At 39.6% G+C, this 22,778-nt stretch overlaps 1 protein-coding gene across 2 annotated transcripts in view; it reads right to left on the bottom strand.

Moving 5' to 3' along the window:
* ITPR2 (inositol 1,4,5-trisphosphate receptor, type 2) overlaps positions 1-22,778 on the bottom strand; it is a 267,987-nt gene that overhangs the window by 191,710 nt on the left and 53,499 nt on the right. Inside the window, exons 10-11 of one of the 2 annotated variants that reach the window (XM_010575416.1) lie at positions 9,712-9,756; positions 803-957 (exon numbers count right to left, since the gene is read on the bottom strand). In XM_010575416.1, coding sequence (XP_010573718.1) covers positions 803-957; positions 9,712-9,756 — 200 coding nt within the window. The remainder of the gene's footprint in view (positions 1-802; positions 958-9,711; positions 9,757-22,778) is intronic. The other variant, XM_010575415.1, reaches the window with a different exon arrangement.

The raw sequence follows: 22,778 nt of genomic DNA, 5'->3' as shown, positions 1-22,778 counted from the left end.
ATATGATAATCTGTGGTATTATCAAAAAGCAGAGCTGAGAAATCAATTACAATTTTTACTCTGAATTCTACTTTTTAAATATATTCACTGTGGTCTTCATTCACGCTGTCCCTTTCATGCTGATGGGCTCTGAGTATTCAAGTAAGCAAATTATCTGGCAAAACTCAGCATAGCAAATACACTTCAAAACTGCATACATCAGTATTTGCGGGTACCCAGCTTTAAAATCCACCCTCATAACAACTAGCCCCAAGTGTCTTCATGCCCATTCAGTCACAACCAGCACCCTCTGACTTATCTAGCCAATCACAGCTAAGCAACACAGTTGAAATTTCAAATATTCACAATTAAAACCCAGAAGCCAACTGCTGATTCATTTGAATAACAACTGTGTCCAATGGCACCATGATCTGTGAGGGAAAAGGGAAACAGAAGCCCAGTTCACCATACACGTTATTTTGTTGGGAACAATTCAGTTAGGTCTACTAGCCGTACAGGTTTTTTTCAAACAGTGCACAGGGTTCCATTCTGTCCTCATATATATCTGTGCAATATTTGGCCCATTATTTTTCTCTTCACAGACTCTCTTTAAGTGTCACTTGTTTTATCCTTATAATTATTTTACCCAGTCACAGCAGCAGTATCATGTTTTATACATCCCTTGTTTATCCATGAACACTCCTCAAATTTTAACTGAAGGATAATACTTGCTCGTGTTTGATTTCTTCTGCTTTACTCACCAGCATAATGCTAGGAAGAAACCCTGTCAATGCAGCACTATTTTTTGCCTTTTTTTTTTTACCTTGGAACCAGGCAATCAGCTCTCTGAAGAGTGGTGGCATCCAGTTCAAAGAGAGATGCGATGTCATTTCCATGTGGCACAGAGACCAAAGTATACATAATCTTCTCCCCTGCTTGGCGTTTCTTCTTTGAAGCAGGAAGGTCGCCGTCTCTCTGCTGATTAGGCACAAGGGTTATTTACTTGCATCAGGGCCTGTTATAAATTCTCCAATTACCTTGCGGACAAGTAATACATCTGAATTGTACTTTTTTGGAGGTTTTTTTTTTACATTCTAGTAAGAATGTACCAGGACTGGCTTTGGAGTGTGTAACACAAAGGATGCACTTTGCCCCAGGCACGTGGGGTCTCAGACAGTCATTATAACAACAGCAGGTCACAAGCTACAGAGAGACAGCAGTACTGTATACATTATTACTTGACACCTACAACTTCAAAAAAACCAGCGGTAGTTGCAGACCCTTTACTCCCAACAGATGTAACTACACAGTGCTGGTTTGGAAAGGGCCAAAGTTGAAAGAAAAGAACTAATGAAAATTGGATTTTTTAAAAGGAGGAAGGGGATTAAAAAAGTAAGCAATTTGCCTAAATCCAACTGTTGTTTTATTTGGTTGCTCATTTTTTCCTCTCATATGGTCAGAATCACAGCAGCCCACTTTCCAAACAGCAAGAGCCAGAATATCTGCTCCACTAAGATCAACTTGTCAGTGGAAGGGGGACACACAAACCATCAGCTAGATTGTATTAAAAAATCTTAGCACAGGTTGATAATGCATTGGAAGCTGGATCCAACATAGGTCTGAGTTTGCCCACTGCAACTGGAGAAGTTTGTTCCCTCTGAGGAGCCTAACTTTCAAGTGACAGATTTACAAAGTTGTGTTGGTGCCTCAAAAGAGGTGTGCGAATCTAAGCTGGTGATCCTTCTCCCACCAACTGCTGAAAAATCCATGGGAATTTTGTGACCCAGCATCACTAAGCAGCCATCTTCACCTTTAGTTACCTACATACCTGTGTCTTCACAAACTCCAAATGCTACCTTCCCTAAGCACATATCTTTGCTTGAAGGAGTAATTCAGAGTCTGTGCCCGTAACCATGCAGCAAACAAAGGAATTATTGGCATAAGTAAAAGCTGCTCCTCTGGGGTGTTGAGTTACACATATTACAAAAGACTAATAACCAATTAAGAGACTGGCAGCCCAGGGCCCTTCACGTACACAAAATATATCACGGAGGGAGAGGAAGAAAGGAATGAAGAAAGCCAAGAGAAAAATCAAACACTGGAAACCTGAAATACTATTATAATGATTTATAATGTGCCACTAGGGAAGAGATGTACAAAGCAATATAAAGAGGCTAGGCTATACTCAGTTTGCATTAGTACCTTGATTAAAACCAAACCGTAAGGGATAATCAAGGGCAAAGCTTTGATTATTCATATTGCCAATTGAGATTAAGCAACAAAATCAAGGATGAGTGAAACTACATAAGAAGTCATCTTATTTCAAGGCACTTTTTGAATCCTTCCAAAACATCTGTTTTTTCATTATTAAGCCTAAAAAATGCCAGCTTTCTATCCTATTACCTCTAGCAAGGACAGAGACAATAGGAAAAAAACAGGAAGAAATCCTCTCAAGTTTTTCTTAGGCTCATCTAGTCATTACTGTCACTCGTTTTTGAGAGGAAGGCTTGCAGAGATTAAAGACAACCATCTCGCACAAGAGTAAACTCATCTGGCAGTTCTCACACCCTACCATATCCCACACCCAAAAAATATTAAACAAAATCGCACAAAAAAACTTAACCTGTATGTGAGGATTGATGAAAATAGCAAAACTTTTTGTGATTTCCATACATATTTTGTTTTACATACTCAGGATGACACCCAGACTGGAAAGGCTGGCAAACTATAAGAGAATCCTCTCAACAGCTTAATAGGTGTGAGTTAGAATCTAACATCAAATGAAAATCTACTTCCTAAATTTCCAATCAAAATGGAAAACTGGAAAACCAGTTTAAAATTCAAGAGGTCTGTAAAGGGGTGAGTAGCACAGGATAGTTTAGAACAGCATCCAGACTTTTTGGTATTTCCCATAACTGACATTCAAATCTAGTTAGGGTTTCCCAGAAACTACCCACTCTACTATAATTTCCAAACTGAAAAGACTGGTATAGAAAAAGGCAGGACACTTCATAATTCTATACATTCTTTTCCCTGGGGCTCTGGGAAAAATACAGACCAAAATATGAAACCCTATTCTACTCTGTGTTATTAAGTTTTTTTATACTCACTCATGACATAATGTCTGACCATCCCCAATAGGTCATTATGCACATGTGCAGGTTTCTATGAGAGGAGGCAAAGTCAAAGGCAGGTCTTCTGTGCTTTAGTAGTTCACGCTAACCATTAGCTCCGTGGAGAAGTTAATCCTGCAGTTTGGGGCTGACTCCACCCATTCACTAGTCGCCCCAGCAACTGTATAGATGCAGTTGAGCAACGGAGCTGGCTCATGAGGCCTAAATCCCACCAACCAGGCTTAGCGGCTGTCAAGTCAGACCTGGCATATGAACAAGAGCTGGTTTTTAGTCTAAAAAGAAAGTCCACATCAACAAAGGGCAAGACAGTGTCTGCAACACTGCTAACTGCAATGCAAAGCTTAGCTGAGCAAAGTCAGACCTGCAGAAGAGCTGTACAGTAGTTCCAGACTGGACTCCAGCACAAAACTCAGAACTTTCCTTATAATGTTATTTTAGTATCTCTGACACACCTCACAACCCAACCTGGATTATAAGTGTTAAGCACTAGTCATGGAAAAAAACATGTGACAAGAAGTGACCCTCAGTTTGACAGCTCTGAAAACAACTTACATACATGGAGTGCATGAGAGAGCAATACTGTTGTTACATACGAACATACATGGATTTATATTTATGTCTGAATTTATGTCTGAGTGCATGTGCACATGCCTCTGTGTGAGAGAGAGAGAGAATGCATACACTCACACACAGAAAGTTTCTTATGATTCATTAAATCTAGTAAGCAGTCATCAGAATCTGCACTTAACCTAGCCATTATTGAATGAGCAGATGAGCCTACATGAGGATGTGGAAAGAAGTGAAAGTATTAGACTATTTCAAATTAATTAGACAATATGATCAGCTCAGGAGAAGCACTGCATTCCTAAGCAGATGAAAACAAGATGACATTTGCTCAGCTAAGAAACTGGCATACAAGCAGATGCAGCCAGCAAAACCAGATTCAGTGAAGAGAAGGAAGGAAAAGAACTGTAAAGGGAGTCAAATGTAGAGAGAAGAAAATTCAATTTAAAGCAGTATGAAGAGGAAGCCAATGAACAGTTTCAGAGATGTTGGTGATGTGGTCAGTGACAGCCAAGGAAAACACTCCCAAGACTTCTTTAAAAAAAAACTACGAGGTGAATTACATGCTAGGAGTATAGAGAAGAAGTGCAAGAACTGTGGGTAAAACAATATTAGCAAATAGTAAATTCATTGAGAAAAAAAATAGTTTTCATTGTCCGATACTACTGGCAAACTAGTGACAGGCTGTTGCAAGTCAAATCAGATACATATCCAAGGCGAAGAAGGTGGCATCACCTCACTCTGTCGTGCACTGGTTAAATCGCTCACAAGGATGAAGGAAACACACATTCAGCTCCTCTTCTGCCTGGCAGGAGTTGGACCTAGACCTCCCGCAAGAATGACCCGGTCCAAATACCAGGTGGCACAAAGAGCAGAGTCAGCCCGCTCTGCCTAACAAAACCTATATGTCCACTCGATGAGAGGGCTGTTAAGCCCCGGTCACCAGCCCCATTCTGCAGCAGTAAAGCAAGGCACACTACTAACGCACAACAGGACTTTGCCAGGAGGGGGAACTGAACATACCCCCACCATACACCCAGCGACCAGGGCACTCTTCCACGAGGGACTTGTCTAGGAAGGCAAAGGCTGAGAGTTCAAAAAAGGAGTCCTATTTAGTGAAAACAAACAGCCATTTTGGTGAGGAGTGGAAATACTGATCCAGGCTCACAGCAAAGTCCATAGCTCCTGGGCTACCACCGCGGATCTGCAGTGCATCATACTGATTTAAAAAGCTTAAAAAACCCCAATGCAGACACAACATGGTATTTGCAATTGGAAGGGCAAATGTAACTGGAGACAAATCCCATATTGTAATCAGAGACAAAACAATCAGGTACAATCAGATTTGTCCTTCTTAAGACTTGTAGCCCAGCAGATAACCCTTCTTCACAGCTCTTAATAGAACGTGCTAGTAACTGTGACCTATCCCAAATCCCCATTATTCACTTCAACTGGGTATCATACCTAAAATTCAGGAGATTTACATGGAGTTTTGCTTATGGAGGGGCCTTCCTTTCAACTGCAAAAAGCAATACAAAAACATGACAGACCTGAAATACCTTTTCTTTTAGAAACCCAATCTACAATTCCAATTGGTAAAGACACCTCTTGTGGCAGAGAGACAGACAAGGATAATGCCCTGCTCCTGAATGAATACATTAAGCTGCACTACAGATTTCAGCAGAAATTAAATTTAATAGCAGCCAGAGTTCTGAAAATGCCTGTTAAATCCAGTACAATGTGGTATCTCAATGTTAACCCAGTTTAGGAGGCTCTTACAAAACCAGCATTTTCAGAGAGCAGTAATGTGAGCAGAACTCCATAGGTTAGACGATTTAAAAAATCCTATATGAAAAGAAAGTCGAGTATATTAATGGCCAGCCTTGCTCCTGCATGTTACGGAGCCCTGGCAGACAGCACAGCAGTTAGCCTCCTATAACACCTTCACTGTTGACTCATTTGTGAGTCATCGCATTTTTAGCAGAGACATCACGTTGCAATTCTGTTGTTAGGAGCCAGAGACATTCTGTAAGAAACAATGTATGCGTTTTCAGAGCTGATTCAGACCTGTGTGCAGCAGCAGAATAATAATAATGTGTCGGCATCTGTGTCTCCCCTTCTCCCCCCAGCCTCTCAAGTGGTCTGACTACTGGCTTTATATAAGCAGAGACACTGCCATTTTAAAGCTGATGATTTTTCTCTTCTTTTTTTAGATGTTTTTCAGATTGCTTATTGCCAGGTTAATTCCTAACCAAGCCTTTAAAAAAAACCAATAAATTCCCCAAGCCTATTCTACTTCTTTAAACTGCACCACCTGTGTCCCACATTATAAAATTTTAATTAAACAAACTTAGTTACTGGAAGGTAAAATAAAATGACTTAAAAAAATTATTTACACTGTTTATCAGAAAAAAAATCAGCTGGGTTGGAAGCAAGAAAGAAAACTTTGAATTGCAGAGTTGTTTGGAATTCATAAATACAGACAAACAGAAGTCAAAGTAGATACATCAAATTGCACCTAGAAGTCCATGGTAGAACTGTCCAACTTCTTTACAAGAAAAGTAAATGCATACCAGTCTTAATCCTAAAAGAAATCTGAACAATAAAAGCCAGTTTAGAACTGGTTAGGATTAGCACTCTCATGAAAATGCAGACAAATGGAGTTAAGGTACCTATCCAAAGACAGCCTTTAATACAAAGGCACTAACAAATGCCAGGTTGCCAGCTGTTCTTGACATTTCCCCAATGTTTATAGCGTTCTTCTGGATGCTGTACATTTCTGTGATTAGAAATAATAGACTACTTTGCAGCATAAAATACACCAATTTTGGATTTAATGGGAGTTGTAACACAGAGCACTGCATTTTGATGCATGATACACTACAATCTCCCAGACTTCAAAAGACGAAGAAGCCTTTTTTTGATAAGGCCTTTAAATCACAAAAAGGTCTTCCCATTTAAAAAAAAAAAAAAATCTCTGGAGTCTAGATGTGAGAAAAATATGTATAAAGAATATTAATCAACTCATTGTTAAGGCCAAATTTTACCAGAAATAAAAGCAGTGTTTCACAAGACGATTTGGCTGGATTCTCAAGTAGCAGCCCATAAATGAGCAATGAACCGCAGTCCAAATGTAGCTTTAATGCTTGGGAACAAAAGTCCTAGTGACTTCCAGTAATATTTATGTTCTCCGGAGCCAAAACCCTTTCAGACTTTTGAGTCACTTAAGGCAAGGCAGAAAAGATGCACTTAGGCAGAACCTAGATGCCTATCCCCACTACTGCACCACAGAAAATCCTTCTCCATTGCAGCTTCCTAAAATTCAGTTGCCTAAGCAACTGTGATCAGGACTTGTAAACCAGGCAGTGAACATGCACAAGAAGCCCTATCACACATTTAGGAGTTAAGGGTTGGCATGAAATGCACAGATGGCTGTGCCACCTTTAAAACCCAGACGACAGAGAAGGAGCTGGTACCCTTTTATCCAGCAGACTAGCAGAGAAAAGAAAAACACAGGGTGCAGGCTCAGTTTCTTCCTTCAGTTGAAAAGATTCAAGTATGCATCTCCCATTTCTCTGCTACTCAGACTTCAAATTTTGCCTGGGGTAGGTCCACTTCCACCTCCCCCTCTAGAGCAGATTTACTTCATGGGCAGTATTTCAAAATTAGTTGCTTCAAAAGATGAAAAAGAAGATTCCTTTGCAGTGAATCAGTTAGGCAGTCACCTGGCAGAAGAAACACTAGATGAAAACCACAAAGCAAAGAAAGCATGTGTGCTCTAGGTTATATGCATATTGGATACAAGACTGACATAGCTAGCCCTTAAAAAACTCCAATTATTGTAAGATTCTTGTACTTTTAAGAGATAATTCAAAACACTGCACCATTGTAACATAAAAGAAATTTCTGCACAGGGATGTGAAGCTTTTCTGCTCAGTTGCTCAAGGCCAGAATGAAGGCTTAAAATAGCCATTGCTGACTCATGCTATTACCAACAAGACTATAAAGGGGTGAAGAATCCAAATGCATTTCTACCATGCTAAAAGGGCCTGTAGGCTTGGATTTACATGGAGGTGTTACCACACGTTGTTAGGAGTTCTTCACAAAACATTTTTCATAAGAAAGTGCTGACTGCATAAACTAAAATTTCCATCAGTTTTGATCATCAATCAGTTTTGATTAAATTTTCATTGAAAGTATTTGTCTAATGTGATTTATGTGGTCTAGGTTTTCAGTTGAAACCAATACCCAGGAGTATTAAGCCAAACTGTTAGAGAAGTCACCTTTAACATTTATGTTCAGATTACTCTTGTGCCTTCTTCATCACCCAGTCCAGGAAATATTTAACTATTTAGATGAACTGGAATTGCTACAACTGGAAACCCTATACTATATCTAAATTAGTATAATGTGGTACAATAGCATTGGATCCTTGGTGACGAGGGCCTAACATCTACCCTACACACGTTTTCATAGGTCTTACTTCAGACTACCTGTAGTCTGGTTTGTGAAAGATTGCAGCACAGTAGATACATTCCAGGGGTGTGTGTATCTTTTTACTTTCATCCAACAGAATACAAGTTTACGTGCTCTGAGATTGCTCTGCAAAGTGAATTGGAGTGTCTTAAATAGGGAATAATCTGGAGATTTGATTCAGAAGTGCCATCATGATGTGAACTACAACATTAATGCAGATGCATATCTTGCGAGACAAGCTCTACTGTTCACAGAGCAAGAGCATGAACCAAAGCATTTCCAAGTAAGCACCCTACTCATTGGGGTATTCTAGAACTTATCTCGATTTCCATTTGAAAGTTCCAAGGGCTTCAAGTGTCATTCCAATACAAAAGAGAAACAACTGTTGGAACTCCCGTATTTTCATGAGAAAGAATTCTCATTTCTCTGGACAGCTTAGCTGTTATTGCTATATTACCATTAACACCAAATACCAGGGCAGATGGAAAACGGATGTTGCCAACTCCTACAAAAATCTCCATTTTGATTAGAACTGCAGTCCTGAAGGCATGTGATTATGTAAGAATAATCTTGGCTTTCATTTTATGAAAAATAAAAAATTCTTCCCCATGCAGAGAAAAACTTGAAAATGTGTCCTCTAAAAGAACAAAAGCCAGAAGACAAACAGCAAGAAATTAAACTGAATTTTTTTGAAGAAGATCTCAGCATTTTCAAGGCAATCTCATGAATCTGATGGAGGAGTGACTCTTTTTTGGACTATTTGTTGTCTCAGTAACAGTAAGGTTCCCTCAGGATTTTAACTCCACTTCCTTCACATGTTACAAACTACAACATGTCTGGCCTTGCCTCGTTAATTAAAATTAGTGAGCATGCTCTTGACATTGTACAAGGCAAAGGCTGTTGCCTCCTCGGCAAAGGGCATAAGGCCTTTGTCCAACCCATTAAGGGTTTGTCCAACCTGCAGCAAGGACAACTTGGATCCTTACAAAGATATCATGATAGAGTTGCCTGAAGTGTGGCAGGGCTCAGGCTAAGCTTGTGCCTGAATATCTACTTGCATGTATTCAATACAAGCAATAAAAAGAGTCTCAGCATGTTCTTAGATTTAGAGCCACACTTGACTGACAAACATGCCCCAAGGGGGCTTGTCTCCACTAGCAGAGCCTCTGAATTGGTATTGGCACATTACCAACCAGACTTGCTTGTCCCTGGTTTTCTTCCTAAAGAGGGTGGTGGGTTTTGCCATGAAGTAATACATCTGATTTGAGAAGAATTAATACATTTCATATCTGCAGTCACCAAGCAGAACAGCTTCAAACTAATGTCAATTTGATGCAGAATTTTAGTAAGTTTCCTACCATTTGCCTTAACATGAGGGAAAACTTCCTGTAATGCCAGTTCTGAGTTGCACCCTAGCTTACACAGATACAGAAAATAATCCCAGCGGCTGTAACATTTAAGTAAAAGGAAAGCTATGAAGGACTTTCATATGTTGGGCTGTATTGGGTTAAGGATACAGTATCTCCCAGATTATTTGCAACATATAAATTCCACTTACCAAAGCTTTTCCTTCATTATTACCTTCCGGATAGTGTGGGTTAAGCTGGAAAAGAAAAGAAGTCAAATACTATCTTGATAGCTTTTAGACATTTCAGAACTGGGGGGAGAAGGTTTGGTTCAATTCTGTATTATGTATCCACCCTGCAAAAGGACAGTGGAGTATTTAGAAGCAGTATGAGAACAAGAGTATCAGAATTACCGATTAAATTTCTGACTGACTTAACTGCATCTTGCAATCAAGTTGTTAACTCAAGAGAGGAATCTCAAATAACCAAAACCACAAAGAATGATGAAGAAAGCACAGATAGTTACTAATCGAAACACAGCAAGTTACAGTCACCCACACACATACACACACAACCACTTCCAGGATTGACCTTGAGCAGATATATTGAGACAAAAACTAACGTGCTTCATGTCTGCTGAGATTTTACAGGAAGACAGTGAACTCAGAATAAACACATCTTTGAAACAGGAATGGCAATGCCACTATAGACAAATGCTTAATTACCTTGTGATTCTATTTAACCATTATTAATGGGGCTAATATTTTCTATGTCATGCCAGGATTATCAAGAATTAATAACTAAAGTAGTATGAGAAGCTTGGATGAAAGACACTGTATAATAGCAAGTGTGAAGTATTACTATTTAACAGCATTTAATATGATTTTACTTTTGACAAGGGAAATATGTAGACTAGAAGATGAGGGATTATGTAGGCAGGTACATACTCAAGTAAACAAACACACATACACCCACACACTGGCTGCACATGAAACTTTTCAAGATTTCACTTACATGATGAAACTATTTTGCCTCAGTATTTACCATATACCCTGACACTGGATATGCTGTCAAAGCATTGAAAATGCTGAAGTGAAATTATTAGTTATATAAGGTAATTTAGTTCTTATGTACATGGTGTTGTTGCTTATCTTTCAGATAAGTACAGTCATTTTCTTGGCTTGAATTTGGCATTACCAGTGTGGAAGAGCCAGAAATTAATTGCACAGGGCAAGCTGAACAAATCCCAGTAAAACTTTTCAATGTCACATCATCATACATCTAACATTACACAGACAACTACTCTGAAGAGTTTTTATTAAGTTTATAAGGTTCTTATTAATACTATATCATTTATATCCCTTTACCCAAACAAGCCAGCTCCTCTCCACATCATGAGCTCCGACTCCCACCTACTTCTGTTATACAGCAACAGGAATGGGAGATGAACACTGAACAACAGACAACTAGAAGTTATACATATATACATACATGTATGTATACATGCATATGTAACTGTTTTCATATAGTTTTGGTTTCTTCCTAAGTTCTCACACTTCTTTCAGCATTCCATTTGTTCACCTGACACCTTAAAAAATTCTAGTTGCCCATTCTAACAGCGAAGCTGAGCTCTCTACCTTTGGTCCTCCGTCAAGAACGGAGAAATCAAGCAGTGCTCCTTAGTCACAGCCACACACAGTGGCCTTTCAGCACAGGTGCAGAGAAGGTACAGAAAGGCTAAATTCTATTCTACCTTCAGATTCTGCTGGTTGTAAGCAAGCAAGAAAAAGTCTGGGTCATCTCAGGTTTGTCACTAGACTCAGCACAGAGAACCACGTACTGAGGACTAGATCTTCAAACGGAATAAATCTGTAATGTTTCACTGAAGGGCCCGAGTGAATACACCTGTCTACCCAGTATGAATTGGGCCTTGATTTCTGCTATTCTTCAGCTGTTTGCTTTCAACATAATGATGCTTTAAAAAAAAAAAATAGCAACAACAGGAGAAACTAGGAAAATCTCTCTCCCACGCCACTTCTTGCCTACTTTAAAAATGACTAAACAGATTGCCCTCAAATTTCCAAAATAGTTCACTTGTGGACTGGGGCTGAGGGAGACAGAAGGCTCAACTGAAAAATTACGTACATCCTTAATGATGGTTTTTCTTGACCCACTGTAACAGAAATAATAAAACTAAAAGGATGATGTTTAGAGAAAGTTTTGAGATGCTGATGTTAAACCGTAAACATGATAGAATGCAGTTTTAGGGCTGACGTTCACAGCCCCATTTTCAGCTGTGCTGAGCAGCTGCCACTTTCATTTTCATTTCAGCTGCGGTTGTTGGTGCTGAGCATCTCTGAAAATTAGACTATTAGCTATTATCCTATACTATATTCTGCAGGTAGAGGGGATAAATCATGTAGTGTTGTATGTCATATTAGACCTGTTCTGACTCCTTCTCAATATCCAAGTACAGCAGAATGAGCTAAGGACACAGTGACAGTCTTAACACTCCAAACTCTATTGCTTTTCCTGATTTATGCAAGATAACTTCCATGTTCTTCAATAAGCCTCCAAAACAAAAGAATCCTTGAAAATAACAACATTAATAATTTTTTTTCCTTGTTGCTAATGAAGTCAAGTAAAATTCTTTGCAGGTGTTTAGAAAGTAAGAATACTATGTTAAAATGGACCCCATTAAAGCTCAACTGTCTTCAAGATTTTTTGTGTCACTGGATGTGTTGAAGTTGCAATGTTACTGAAGTGTAGCTGAAATACAGTACTGCATATTTCTGTAAAACACCACTGGAAGGTGCACACAGTCAATACACAGCAAGAACACAATGCATTGTAAACTGCAGAACTCAAGCAACCGTGATTGTATGAATCGTTATTGTAATAGCTTCATTATATGTTATTTTTTTTACAGTATATCTCCAACAGCTTCTTTTCCAATGCAGAATAATCCAGAAATCCTAATCCTCCACTGCTTGTTTTTCAACAAACTCAGGTAAAGCCATTTTTTACCTTTCCACAGATGTAAGACAAAAAGGTATCACAAAATGAAAGTTCAGCTTCCTCACAGCTGAAAACTAAACAATATCAAAGACCTTGAAACTCATTTCATGTTATGGCAGGCTGATGAGACTCACCATAATATCCCAACACTCACCCATTGCGTAAGGCCACACAACCTAACCACCTGAGTAAATGGCAATCGCTATATGGTGGTAAGGGAGGTGCAATCTACACCAAGTAACACAGACTGCATTAGTAGAGAACAACTAGGGAAGGACAAAGGAGAATTCACATCGGTGAAGTGGTGAACTGGCCACCCGATAGTAGTTGCACTCATCCTTCAACTCCACCACCCCGTAGAAGGCCAGCTCTATCGTGGGAATTTTGCAGTTGGGCAAGGCTAAGGTAATCAGTTCTCACAGCTCCAGTGACAATGATTTATGACACCACAGACACTTCATCTTTTTCAGTTGCTTATACATATGAACCCAGACCCGACTCTACACATTCTCCAGCCTACATAAAATCTCCTAAACTCCAGGAAACAGGGCTACCATATCAACTTTTCTTTCACATCACAGCACCATGGAAGACATTACGGTTTTACACACACAGGCTCACAGTGCACACTGACTTAGGTGCTGCATGAGCTTTTCCTTATGCCAAGGCCCTATCAACAGGTTAAGTACCACTGTACCTGCAAATGCAATTTGCATAATACAGTTCACAGGAAGTACCTGGGACCTCAACTTGTCTTGGAATCTGAATCTGCTGGGGAGAAGAGGGCTTGGAAGCAAACTAGCAAACTTGTCAGCAGACAAGGACAGTCAATATCATGAGAAGGCCACCACCACACAAGATCATATTTTTAAACACTAAAATCATTGACTATATTGGGGTTTATAGAAAGATTTGCCACTACAGGGAAGATAATACATTATTTTAAATCTGAACAGAACTAGCATTTACTTGCACTCTTTTGTAAGAAGCCAAATTCCCAACTCATGATCTACACAGAGTATCTGAGAGACCCTGAAGGTCAGGGTCAGCATTGCAGGTGGTCCTCCTGGGTGTATAAAAATTGATGTCTCTGACAGATTTCAGGCTCAGCCTTTGCACATGGCGGTATGTAAAAAGAGTAGATGTATGAATGCATACATATACTAATATACTCACCAGAAGACCCTCAGCAGAGAGTATGTGTGACAAACACGTAATAGAAGCCAGCTTTTACAGGTGGAAAACTGAGGTAAAGACAAAGCCTTTAACTCTTCCTGGTTACAATTATTTGGAAGGGCAAGGAATCTCATTCCTGAATTTTTGCCTAGTACCCTCACAAAGGGATCATCCTCCTGTAGAGTCTGCATAGGAGGAAGACAACTTTTGTCTATGCGTGTTACTTCTGGTATTTGGTGCTCGGAGAATGCAAGTGCCCTGCTAATCCTGAAAGGTATTCTGCTAGATTGAGTGCCAGAAGTTCCAGGCTCTGTCATCTTCACTGATGACGTCTCTACTGATTAAAGCTAGTCAAAGTTGTATCTTAAATTTTTCAATACATAAGACTTCACAGTGCATAATCTCCTGAGGTTCCACGATTGAGCAGAACAACTTTTTACTAACAAGTTATTCCTGCCTTTAATTTTATTTTCGCATCTTCACATAGTAAAACATGCTTTACAGTCCAACAACTGAATTATAAATCTCAGTCCATACTGCGGACAAACAGTTTGGAATTTCACATTTATACTGAATGCTGCTTTCTTAGAGGAATGCATGGGAAGTATCCAAACAGGCTATTCTTGGATACTCAATTAAGAAGGAGAGAGAGGAGTTTGGGGGAAGAAACACCCATGCTTATTTTAATCAAATTTTGTTGACTAGGTAAAGGATATTTAAAACATTTTGTCAGGAAAAGAATTAGATTGCCAAATTTCAGCTAAATGAGCATTTTAATGACTTCGTTAATACCCGCATTTATGATGGAAACCCTGACAAACAAAGAATAAAAGGATCTAATTCAACACACGTAAACAGTTCCCATTTCATTTGATAACCAGCCTGTTAACGCACAGCCTGTTACCCAATCAACAAGGACAAGTGTTTCAGTGAAAAAAAAGCCAGCACAAAAGAAAAAAAAAATCCACTTCTCAAACCTTGCATCTTCATTAGGCTTGCTTTGTTCTTTGTTAATGTCATACTGATTAGCTTTCGATAAATCCAAAGGAGTTTTGCACAATTTCAAAGACTCAAGTGGTATTCAAAGGATTTTTGCCATGGTATTAACTTGCCGGAGAGGGACTGGCAACGACTCTACCTCGATAAACCCCATTCAACACAGCCACAGCATCGGCACGAAGTTCCTGATAATCATCATCTGAGGAAAGTTTAAAATCTTAAAAAGCCTTTTATTTCAGGATTGTATTTTGCTGCTGTTTTGCTTATGAGCCATGTCTTAGCAGATCAGATGAGTTTCCAGGGAGCGCTGGGAGAGCTGAATCTTTTTGTCTGCTTCAGACCCCCCCATGCGGCACAGGCAGTGAGGTGGACAGGGACAGCCACCCCTGCGTGGGGGAACTACCTGCTAGTCAAAAACGGGAATGAGAATCAGCTCCAACACTTTCCTGTCCCAGTTATTCACCCTTGTCATAAGAAGAAAGGATAGGTTATTTGATGGCATTTTTAGCTGCTGTATAAGCAATGGCAGTCCAGTGCTTTGCTATACCTAAATCACCACTGATTTAGAGGTCTCACAACAGCAGCATTAGGTGGAGCTGCCACAACACGTAGGTCTACGTTAGGGCAGGGGAGAGTGGTGACTGAGAAATCCCTTTGCTTCTATGGTGATCAAAGGTAGAGAATGCCTGGTGCTCAGTCCCACACAGCTATATCCCATTCTGCAGAGGAAGTCAAAAGAAAGAAAAATGTCTAAGAGATCCTTTACTCTAACCTGAATGCTGGGCCATAACCTCAGTATGAGCTTCAGTGGCTCCATGCTAACGTGTGCTATATGAAAAAGCATCCTCATCTCTTAAAGGGTTATGTTCTAAATATTAATATTCCATATGCCTTTCAGTGGTCCTCCCAGAAATAACTAGGGATGATTGAATTGGACATTACTGAAATTTCTACCATTAAAAAAAACAAAACAAAAAACACACACACACAAAACCCCAACAACAATTAAAAAAAACCAAACAAACGAGGGAAGCCTTCTAAACCTCCACCAAGCATTAAAAGTAAAGAAAAAGAGGCACAAATATAATTGAATAAAAACTTCTTAAGTAATCTTGAAATAATAATTAAAAAAAAAAACGCACTGAAGAACAGACCACTTGTCTACATTTGCTGTTTCAGAACACATCAAAATGCAATACCAGCAGACATTGCATGTTTAGTAACAGAAGCAGTCCTTAAAATGACTAAATGACAATAAATGCTGCATTAATGGCTTGGCACTTCCCTTTCTACTCAAGCTCCTACGTATACAAACACAGCTCAAATACAGCCAACTTCAGAAAGGACTGAAAAAGCCTAGCTGAACACAGGCTCACAGATCACTACTGCAAAACTAGCTGGCTGGGGGAAAAAAATCCTTCCTCTGAGATCCAGATTTCTGAAGGTATTTGCACACCGACAGATACAAATGTCCCTAACTTCCACCAAAGTCAAGACAAGTCAGGTGAAGAAATTTAGCTGCATTCCCCAGATTCTTAAAAACCCTGGAAAATCTAGTCCTGGGTTTTGCTAAATGGACATCTTCTAACTCTGTCACTTTAAAAAGCCACATCCAAGTCTGCAGAACAGGTCAGACTGGCTCTGTAAATCAGTAATCCATCTTTCTCCTCCTCCTCTAGTCTCTGGATCTCTTCCATCTCTTCACGCATAGCTGTAAATTATCCTTCACTCTTTATAGAGCTTTAAAACAAAACCACACTCCTCCTGTGAGACAGTGAAAAATAGAAACAGGGCTTATGGTGCTGAGTTCACCGTGTCACCTTGGCAAGCCCTTTTTCTTACCTTTAATCACTGAGCCCAACAGATAGAAACTAATCAGAATGCTGTATTAACATTTAACAAAGCGACTGGGAAAAAACTACTCAAACAGAAGATTTTGAAGCAATCTCCAGGTAAGGAGGTCCCGCAGTACCCACAAATTAAATGTGCGAAGGCCTTGGTGGATGCTGCCACCTCCTGGTACCTTCTCCGGTTTGCAAACCTTTATCCTTGAGCAAAAGGTACCTGCACATCTCGGTTAAACAAGGCTGTTTTTATCCAGTTTTTATTCACCATACTGTTTCTAAAGGCAGAAGGAACCACAGAGCATTTACCACTATGCTCTCCACCTCTGCATGAGCCTTATGATCAGTGGATGTATACATTTTTCTGCAAAGGCTTGCTTCCATGTCACCCCAAAAAATAACGCTGACAAACAGCAGTCCCTTTTTGCTTCCTGAACACAAAAGATCTCTGTTAGTAGTCCACTTTCCAAAAACTGGATATCAAAAGGCCTAAATTATGGCCTTCAAATATTCAATCTCAGTTGCCTTAATAAAACATCCTATGCAGTACTCCATTTTCCACATCAGTTTAAGAAGGTGAAAGAAAAATAAGTCCATAAAACTACAGACAGTTTCTCCAGGGCTCCAAAGGGTTAATCCTGGTTTATAGCCTCAAGTTTAAGAACCAATTTCCCTTTTACTTTTTTTTTAAATCATAGCTAATGCTGAGGATACTATTACTCATACAAATATGTAATCTTTCTCAAAATGTCATTAAATGCTTTGTTTTCTATCCTTGTGGCAGCAAGTTCCACTTCTTTACTATGTCCTATTCAGAAGGCAGGAGAGGATTATTTTCTATCAATATTAATTTGAACACGCACTCAGCTATCTTCACTATGATCCAAATCAAGTGATTATTACAAGAGGATTAAATTTATTACGAACAGTATGGCTCTGTCCACACAGATATACACATATTATAATGATATACATCATATTATAACAATGTATGTCATATGGCAGGCTAATATTTTTAATACCGAGACATAACAGAAATCCATTTAAAAGAATGTAAAAGAAGATCAACAGCAGTTCTCAATTTAAAGTGAATGATGTACATAAGCTTCTCTGAAAACAAACTTGGGCAATTTTGACAGAAAAGTAGAGTGAGATAAAGTGGGAAGAAATTATTCAAGAAAGACAAGAGAAATGTGAGTAACTTTTATTGGCCATTGATTCAAGAGTTCTCAGCAAGTGGTTTACACCAGCACAAGGTGAAATTCAGCTGACAGTCCCACAAGGCGAGGCCTTTGATGCTGGCTTCAGCAGCTCCTGTTAACCCACCCCAACCACTTGTGCCACTGGTGCCTTAGCTCAGTGACCCTGTTTACAGCACAGAATACTCCCTCTTCCCCGCACCCTGGAGTCCATGCCGACCCCACCTCAGGGACGGCACGTTGTGTCACAGGACCGCAATCAAATACCTGCGGACACACGACATTTCTGCAAGCCTACATTGCCACTGAAGCACACTCTTACTACAGCCTTGGTGAGTTGCACTGGACTTCCTGTTCAATTTAGAGTATTCATGTAATTGTCATTTCACCTCATGTGCATGTAACCTTGTGCTGCTCAGGCCAACTGGCTTCAATCATTCCTACCTTTAAAAGAAACTCCACTGAGCATCCAGTGCTACAATAACCCCAAAGCTGGAAGTATGTTTCATGAGGGATTTTAACAAGAGTTTAGAACTAAACTCTGATCAGATTTGATCCACTTTACGGCTTAAACCCTGCACTTTCACTCTTGCAGAAAGAAGAAAGTGAACCCTATATAAGAAAGCCAGAGGAGTTTTCCAGTAGGACATGCATCAAGGATGTGCATCAAATTGCTATTTCTGCCCAAAGCAGCTAGCTAGTGGACAGCTTTATCTCTGTGACTTGTCCATCACCAGAATATGTGCTAAAGAGCTTGCCGTACCAATCATCCTATACAAGCCATTTATGAAGTATATTCACATGTAGAAGTTAAAAGCAGCTGTTGTGGAGGCTTCAGTCCTATAACAGTCAAAGAATTCCAGGGGGTGGCTGCACAAATGAAAACTGTTGAAGAAGTCCAAACTCATCAGGTCAGTATCTGAGACACCCTTGACCCCTGAGCACATAAATGCTCACATTCCGCTGACTTCAAAGACAAGGCTAATCCTGAGAACTCTACTGAATGAGGGCCTTTATATGAGCAACAATTTGGTTGAATGAATGAAGCACACTCCAAGTCAGAAAAAGTATGTTTGGTCCTGCCATTACCTCTGATCTCATTGCCTCCACCTATTGCATTGGCCAGCCTTTTCTCACTCTTCTCTTTCATCTAGAAGAACTTCAGGGCATGGATTACCTTTTGGAGCAACATCAGTACCCTACACGCTACCTTGGAAGACACAGTAATAATTTGAACCGCTGTTTATGGCCATAATTTTATAGAATCACAGAAGGTAAACATTAAGGCTGCCATCTTACCTACATTACCATAATTCATTTAGTATAGTATAATTAATTCAGTGTTAAAGACAATTACCTCACCAGATTTACTGCCATATCTTGGCCAAGGTATCTAGTAACTCCAGTTTAGTCTATTCAACTAAGTAAAACAGAATTATCACAGACTTTTCCTTACAAATTCTGCACTGTGATTATGTACATGTTCACAATGTTTCACAAGCAATGTACTGTGGTTTATCTATTGTCTACTGCAGTATCTGAGACTAGCATGTGATTTGATATTTGCATATATATATTGTGATTATTTTAGCAATATCCATCTCACCTGAGAAGTTTAATATGAAATGACAGGCTTATCCTGAATTTCTTGTGTGTGCATATCTGTATTCACGGGCACACATATTTCTGTTTAACATCCTCATACAGCAAGTGTTAATAGTTTCAGTACAGATCATCCAGTTTAGAAATCACAGAACTGGAACTGCTATACACCTGGAGAACAATATTAAAAGTGCATGTTCTGGTTCAGCACTATCACCAAGCTGATACTCAGTTCAGAGACTTTTATCCTGGTGATTAGAATATTGAAAATGTTAGGTGTGCTCATGAGAAAGGCACAGCTGTGTGGTCCCAACCTGCAGCATTTGAAAGGCTGTTCAAGTAAATTGCAGCTCTCTCCCACACACAGATAGATAGATTTGGGTGCATTCTACATGTGGTACATGCACTGAAAAGACTTAAAAGAAAATTGTGAAAGTCTTTGTTACTTTGAAGTATTCAATTTTCACCTAACCTTACAGCCTCTTTTTATAAATATAAAACTTCAAAATAACTTGGGTCATTTTGCTGTAACCAGGACCAAAAAAGAATCTTCTACAGAACTTTTTCTAAAAGACTGCTGACTCTGTGAAGATGAGAATAAAACTCAGCAGCCTGGATTTTAGCTGGTGGCTTAGTGTCTAAATGCCCTGCTAAGGATCTGGCTTAGCTCTTTTGGGTGAAATCAAGCTCTTGTGACGCTAAGAGCAGAAATCCCACTGTCTCCAAAGAAGATAATATCTCTTTCCAATTTTTCAGCTGAGTATTTGGTTCCACTTTTTTATGATTTCAATATGTTGGGAATATCTGAGGCAGCGGCTTCAGGTTTCCAAATGCCAGACACATAGGAGACATTACCACCTATCCAGATTTCTGACGTCCCAAGTCTTACCACCAAACATGAAACCTTTTCTTCAGCATATCCCTCCTGTGCCTTAAGTAATTGGGTGAGAGCATACATACATCTGATGTGTCAGACCGTGTCCCCAGGACACACATAGTAGAAGGGGAATGACAATGCAGCTATGTGCAATTAGCAAATGTCTTCCACTGGGTCTCCTTTAGCAGTGGGTCTTTCAGGATGGCTCATCTTTAGCCCATAGTCTGGTAGTAGGGTCTAGGTTGCTTTATGGTATTAGCAGGTCTTAAAGAACTTCAAAGCATATTAATGAAAATTAGCCTAAGTAATGCCAAGCGGAAAGAGGATTAAAGGAAATGGTACTACTTGAGACTGTGGCAGAAGTCAGAGGTATCAGAGGACCCTTAGCCTTTGAAAGGTAACAAAAGCCGGACAACTGATTGTGATTCTTAGGAAAAGGGAATTTAGGACTTACACATCCTGACTTCGTTCTCTTAGGTTTTGTAAGAATTAGATTTGCAAGTACTCATCTATATGTTTTGTTTACTGAACAACTATACTGCCTTTTTTTTTTTTTAACTCAATTACTGTAGTATTGAAGCACCTTTAAGTTTATTAGTTTTAAATTCTGGAATTCTCTGGGGCAAGTGTCTTGAATTTTCTTAGTCCCCAGATCATCTCCTGGCCTTAACAAGCTGCAGCGGCATCCCTTCACTACATGGCTCAGTAGTGACCCACTGAGTCACAAATCAGACTGACCACTTACATCTGGCACAGGAAGCCTCAAAGAAAAAGACAGCACTGCTCACAAGGTACAAGCCTAACTGCAGAGGAGCAAAAGGAGACACCCAGGTGAAGGACACTTCTGCTCATTGTCTGAGACTTGACCCATGCAAGATTCCACTGCAGAAGTCTCCATGTTACACATCAAGCTGATTTACAGAAAGATGAAGTAAGGAAAAGATGGTTATAAACAGTGATCAATTCTGATTTACACTAGCTCAAACTGTGGCAGAAATTGTATCATTAACCAACAACATAATGCTTAAAAGATTTGTGAATTTTGTTCATGTTTTGTACTTATTATTCCACTCTAGATATATTTATCCTGGAAGCTTAAACAAAATCAGGTCATGGAAATGTGTGACGCTGTTGATAATCCATACCATGAGTAATCTTCATGTGCTAGAAGAGCAGAGATAAATGTTCAATAAGCTTTGCCCAATTGATTTAAAGTTAGCTCATGCACATTAGGTGTCTGCCTGCCTGTTCATAAATCTTTGACGTGTATTTCTGGCTGGTGTGTTGTGCCTGACATGAACTGTGTAAAATACAGTTCACAGGTTTTTATTACAGCAGTACCTTTAAGATCTCCACCAGCAGGTATTTTACACTTCACAGATACAGTAGCTAATGCTGCTCTCCACTCACAGCATATCGCCTCTGTTCAACCCAAGTGGTTTTCCAGCTCTCACTCTACTGTGCCAATTGTACTCTCCATATTATGAATCTTCCTGATGGGGATTTCCTTTCCAGAGGTAGAAAGGACCTAAGCTCGGATTCGACATTCAGTGTAGTGCAACACCTCTTCACCTGAAGATTCTTCTCCTGAAAATCCCTGAGCAGATGAGGTATGGTGGGAGAAGGAAGCCCATCAGTCAGTGCTCAATGTCTTTCCTGACTCTCCATCAGCCTAGCTAGTCTGAATAAAATCTTTCTACTAGGAGCATCTCTCATTGTAAGCAGAGAGGAAAATGGAACCGTCTCGTAGGTGAGAGTACTGGTTGCCTCTTGAAAATTAGCTATTATTAGCCAGCTGGCTTCAGCCAAGCCAAAGTATTGCTGCTGCAGTATGGAAGCAGCAGCGTAGATCAGAGCAGTTAAGGCATGTTGGCCCACTGCCTTTAAAAGGATGACGCCCTTTGCCACTCCACTCAGGTTTCTAACTTACGCTGTGAGCTACTGTTAGAAAAAAAAAAAAAGACAAGACCCAAATTACATTCAGTCTTAGATGGAAAATAGTATCAGTATCTGTCCTGGTGGTCCACTGTTTATGTCAAAACCAGTGTCAAAACATAATTAGAAATAAGTAAGGGTTTGATAGCTCCTGTTTGCTCTTAGTCTGAAATCAGTGCAGGCTGTGGCAGCAGCTGGAAAGTGAAAGCAGCACCCTGGGAATTCTAAGGAGTTGTCTGCATACAGAAGTTGCACTGCTGTACACGTAACTCCAGCCAGTTAAAGCAAGTCTTTTTTCAGGGGTTCCCTAACATACAGTGATTTATAACTGGCTCATGTTGTAAATTTTCACACTTATACTTCCAAGCATAAGTCAAAAAAAGCAATCCTGCACAGACTTAACTAAATGAGTGGGAAAAAAAAACCCTACTTTTCATTCCATTGACATAACTTGGACACAAACCAGTTCTAATATGGATTAGATATGACTTTAAAAGTTCACAGCTGCTTGTAACCAGGGAAAAATCCAAGCCTGTCCCATTTCATAAACTTGGTATTATCTGTTCTATTCCAGCTTGTCAAGAGCCCCATTTTATTTTTAAGGACAATTATGGGTCTTAAAAGATACT

This window comes from Haliaeetus leucocephalus, unplaced genomic scaffold (genome assembly GCF_000737465.1).
Source record: "Haliaeetus leucocephalus isolate CR32 unplaced genomic scaffold, Haliaeetus_leucocephalus-4.0 Scaffold473, whole genome shotgun sequence".
Lineage (NCBI taxonomy): Eukaryota > Metazoa > Chordata > Aves > Accipitriformes > Accipitridae > Haliaeetus > Haliaeetus leucocephalus.
Note: the sequence above shows the minus strand (reverse complement) of the source record. Positions and strands in the feature narration are given on the sequence as shown.